The sequence below is a fragment of the Spermophilus citellus genome (assembly GCF_964194105.1).
Source record: "Spermophilus citellus genome assembly, chromosome: 2".
Classification (NCBI taxonomy): Eukaryota; Metazoa; Chordata; class Mammalia; order Rodentia; family Sciuridae; genus Spermophilus; species Spermophilus citellus.
The window spans coordinates 28,450,070-28,452,507 of record NC_138183.1 but is presented as its reverse complement, the minus strand read 5'-3'; the positions used below and the strand labels follow the sequence as shown (position 1 = coordinate 28,452,507).

General features: G+C 37.4%; 1 protein-coding gene across 1 annotated transcript; it reads left to right on the top strand.

The window, feature by feature from the left end:
• Window positions 1-1,143: 1,143 nt before the first annotated feature.
• On the top strand, window positions 1,144-2,088 carry LOC308641285 (olfactory receptor 13D1-like; the record flags this gene model as incomplete). Its single annotated transcript, XM_081279754.1, has 1 exon — window positions 1,144-2,088. The coding sequence occupies one exon, from the start codon at window positions 1,144-1,146 to the stop codon at window positions 2,086-2,088; it is 945 nt and encodes a 314-aa protein (XP_081135880.1).
• Between the last annotated feature and the right edge of the window lie 350 nt (window positions 2,089-2,438).

Below are 2,438 nucleotides of genomic sequence, written 5' to 3'. Positions count from 1 at the left end.
TTTGTGACTTAAAGTGAAGAACGGTGAATTATAGGCCCTAGAAAATCTGTGCATACTTGGGTGCACTGTATTCCCAACAGCACAAAAGGCTGAGGCAGAAAAGTCACAAGTTCAAAGCCATCCTCAGCAATTAGCAAGTCCCTGTCCAAAATAAAAAATAAAAAGTGCTGGGAATGTGGCTCACTGGTTATGTGCCCCTGGTTTCAATCTCTGGTATCCTCTCTTAAAAAAGAGAGAGAGAGAGAGAGAAAGAAAAGAAAAAAAGAAAAGAAAAGAAAATCTGTGCATAATGGCAGCCCAGACTCTTTAGTGCCTACAAATTCCTAGAAACCACACTCCAGTGATTATCAGAATCTTAATGGATGACATGTCCCACAGATCAGAAAATATTCATGTTCATCAATTATAATTTCCAACTTAAATCCTCATTTTTTAAATCAACTTTTTCTTCTAAGAAAAACATGTAGACATAAAAATTGTCATTTTTAACAGTTATAAATATAGAAATATATATTTAATATTGTTATATTTTATTATGTTGTATTCTTACATATAGTTTTAGATGACATGTTGAAATGGTCTACTGTTCCTGCCACCTAATGGATGTTATCTAATTTAATTCTCACACAAACCTACCAAAGAATTAATAAAATCCTACTTTCTCCTATCTGAGACTAGTAGCTTAGCTAGTTGAAACTCAAATAGTTAAGCTACTTAAAATGGATCACACTAAAGCTAAGTGGGAAGGCACAAAATCCACATGGTACTTCAAATTAAAATGAGCTTTATTAGAATGGTATCATTTCAAAATGTTGATAATAAGAAGATTTTTATGTGTCCAGATTTCAAGGAAGTTTGCCCTAAGATTATGTGTTCATCGGAAAGCTTGGCACTTCTCACCACGATTCCAAATCTCTGCTACAGTTTGCTGCTACATAGTATTACCTATCTTTCAGTGTCTCTTTCATCATTAGTAAAATTAATATACTATCCCTGCTGTTACTGATTACAGGCCATGTTCTAAAAAATCAAAATAAATAAATACATAGATAATGGAAGAGAAATGATTAGATATATCTACATCAAAAATTCAGATTTCCCTGAGTCATGTCCTCATATGAACTCTGTAAATGACAAGGACACATGAAGATGGGGAATTATTCTGCAGTGACTGAATTCCTTCTGGTGGGGCTTTCTCAATACCCAGAACTCCAGAATTTTCTCTTTGTGCTCTGCCTCATCATGTACAAGATTATCTTACTAGGAAACAGTCTCCTCATTATCATCAGCATCCTGGATCCTCGCCTCCATACCCCTATGTACTTCTTTCTTGGAAATCTTTCATTCTTAGACATCTGTTACACATCATCATTCATTCCACCAATGCTTGTTATGTTTATGTCAGAGAGAATATCCATCTCCTTTCTTGGTTGTGCCCTGCAGATGGTTATCTCCCTTGGCTTGGGCTGCACTGAATGTATCCTCCTGGCTGTGATGGCCTATGACAGGTATGTAGCCATCTGCAACCCACTGAGGTACCCCATCATCATGAACAAGGTGTTATACATGCACTTGGCTGTGTGGTCCTGGGCCATAGGCTGCATGAACTCCTTAGTGCAAACAGTCATGACAATGGTGTTGCCTTTCTGTGGTAACAATGTTATTGATCATCTTACCTGTGAGATCCTGGCTCTTCTAAAACTAGTGTGCTCAGATATATCAATGAATGTGCTTATTATGACAATGGCAAGTGTTGTTTTATTGGTTATTCCTCTGCTGTTAATTTTTGTGTCCTATATTTTCATTCTCTCTTCCATCCTAAGAATTAATTCTGCTGAGGGGAGAAAAAAAGCCTTTTCTACCTGTTCAGCCCACCTGACTGTGGTGATCTTATTCTATGGGTCAGCCCTTTTTATGTACACAAAGCCCAAGTCAAAGAACACCAAAGTATCTGATGAAATCATTGGACTGTCCTATGGAGTGATAACCCCAATGTTGAATCCCATCATCTATAGCCTGAGGAATAAGGAAGTAAAAGAGGCTCTGAAGAAAATTTCGAACAGATACTTGCATCTAACAAAAGTATGAAAGGCCTTGAAACATGTGATTCTCTCAACACAGGATCAGATCAGGTGTATTATAGTCACAGAAAAAGTCTGCTTGTAAGGCCATACATAGGACTCTGTTATTTTCAATCTGGAATGCTCATATAAAGCTTCTGAATATTGTCTTATCTGCAGTCCCTGTATGTGCACAGCTCCTCTAATTAGTCCCTATACACCTTTCCATCATATGCATCTTATTCTCTCTGCCCTCTGCTATCTCGTCTCTACTATTTTTCTTTCTTCCTCATTTTTCATTCTCTCTGCTCCTGTTTCCTTCTCCTTTTGGTCCTTCTCCTCCTCCCTCCTTCATCTATTTCATCTCTCTTCCTTTCT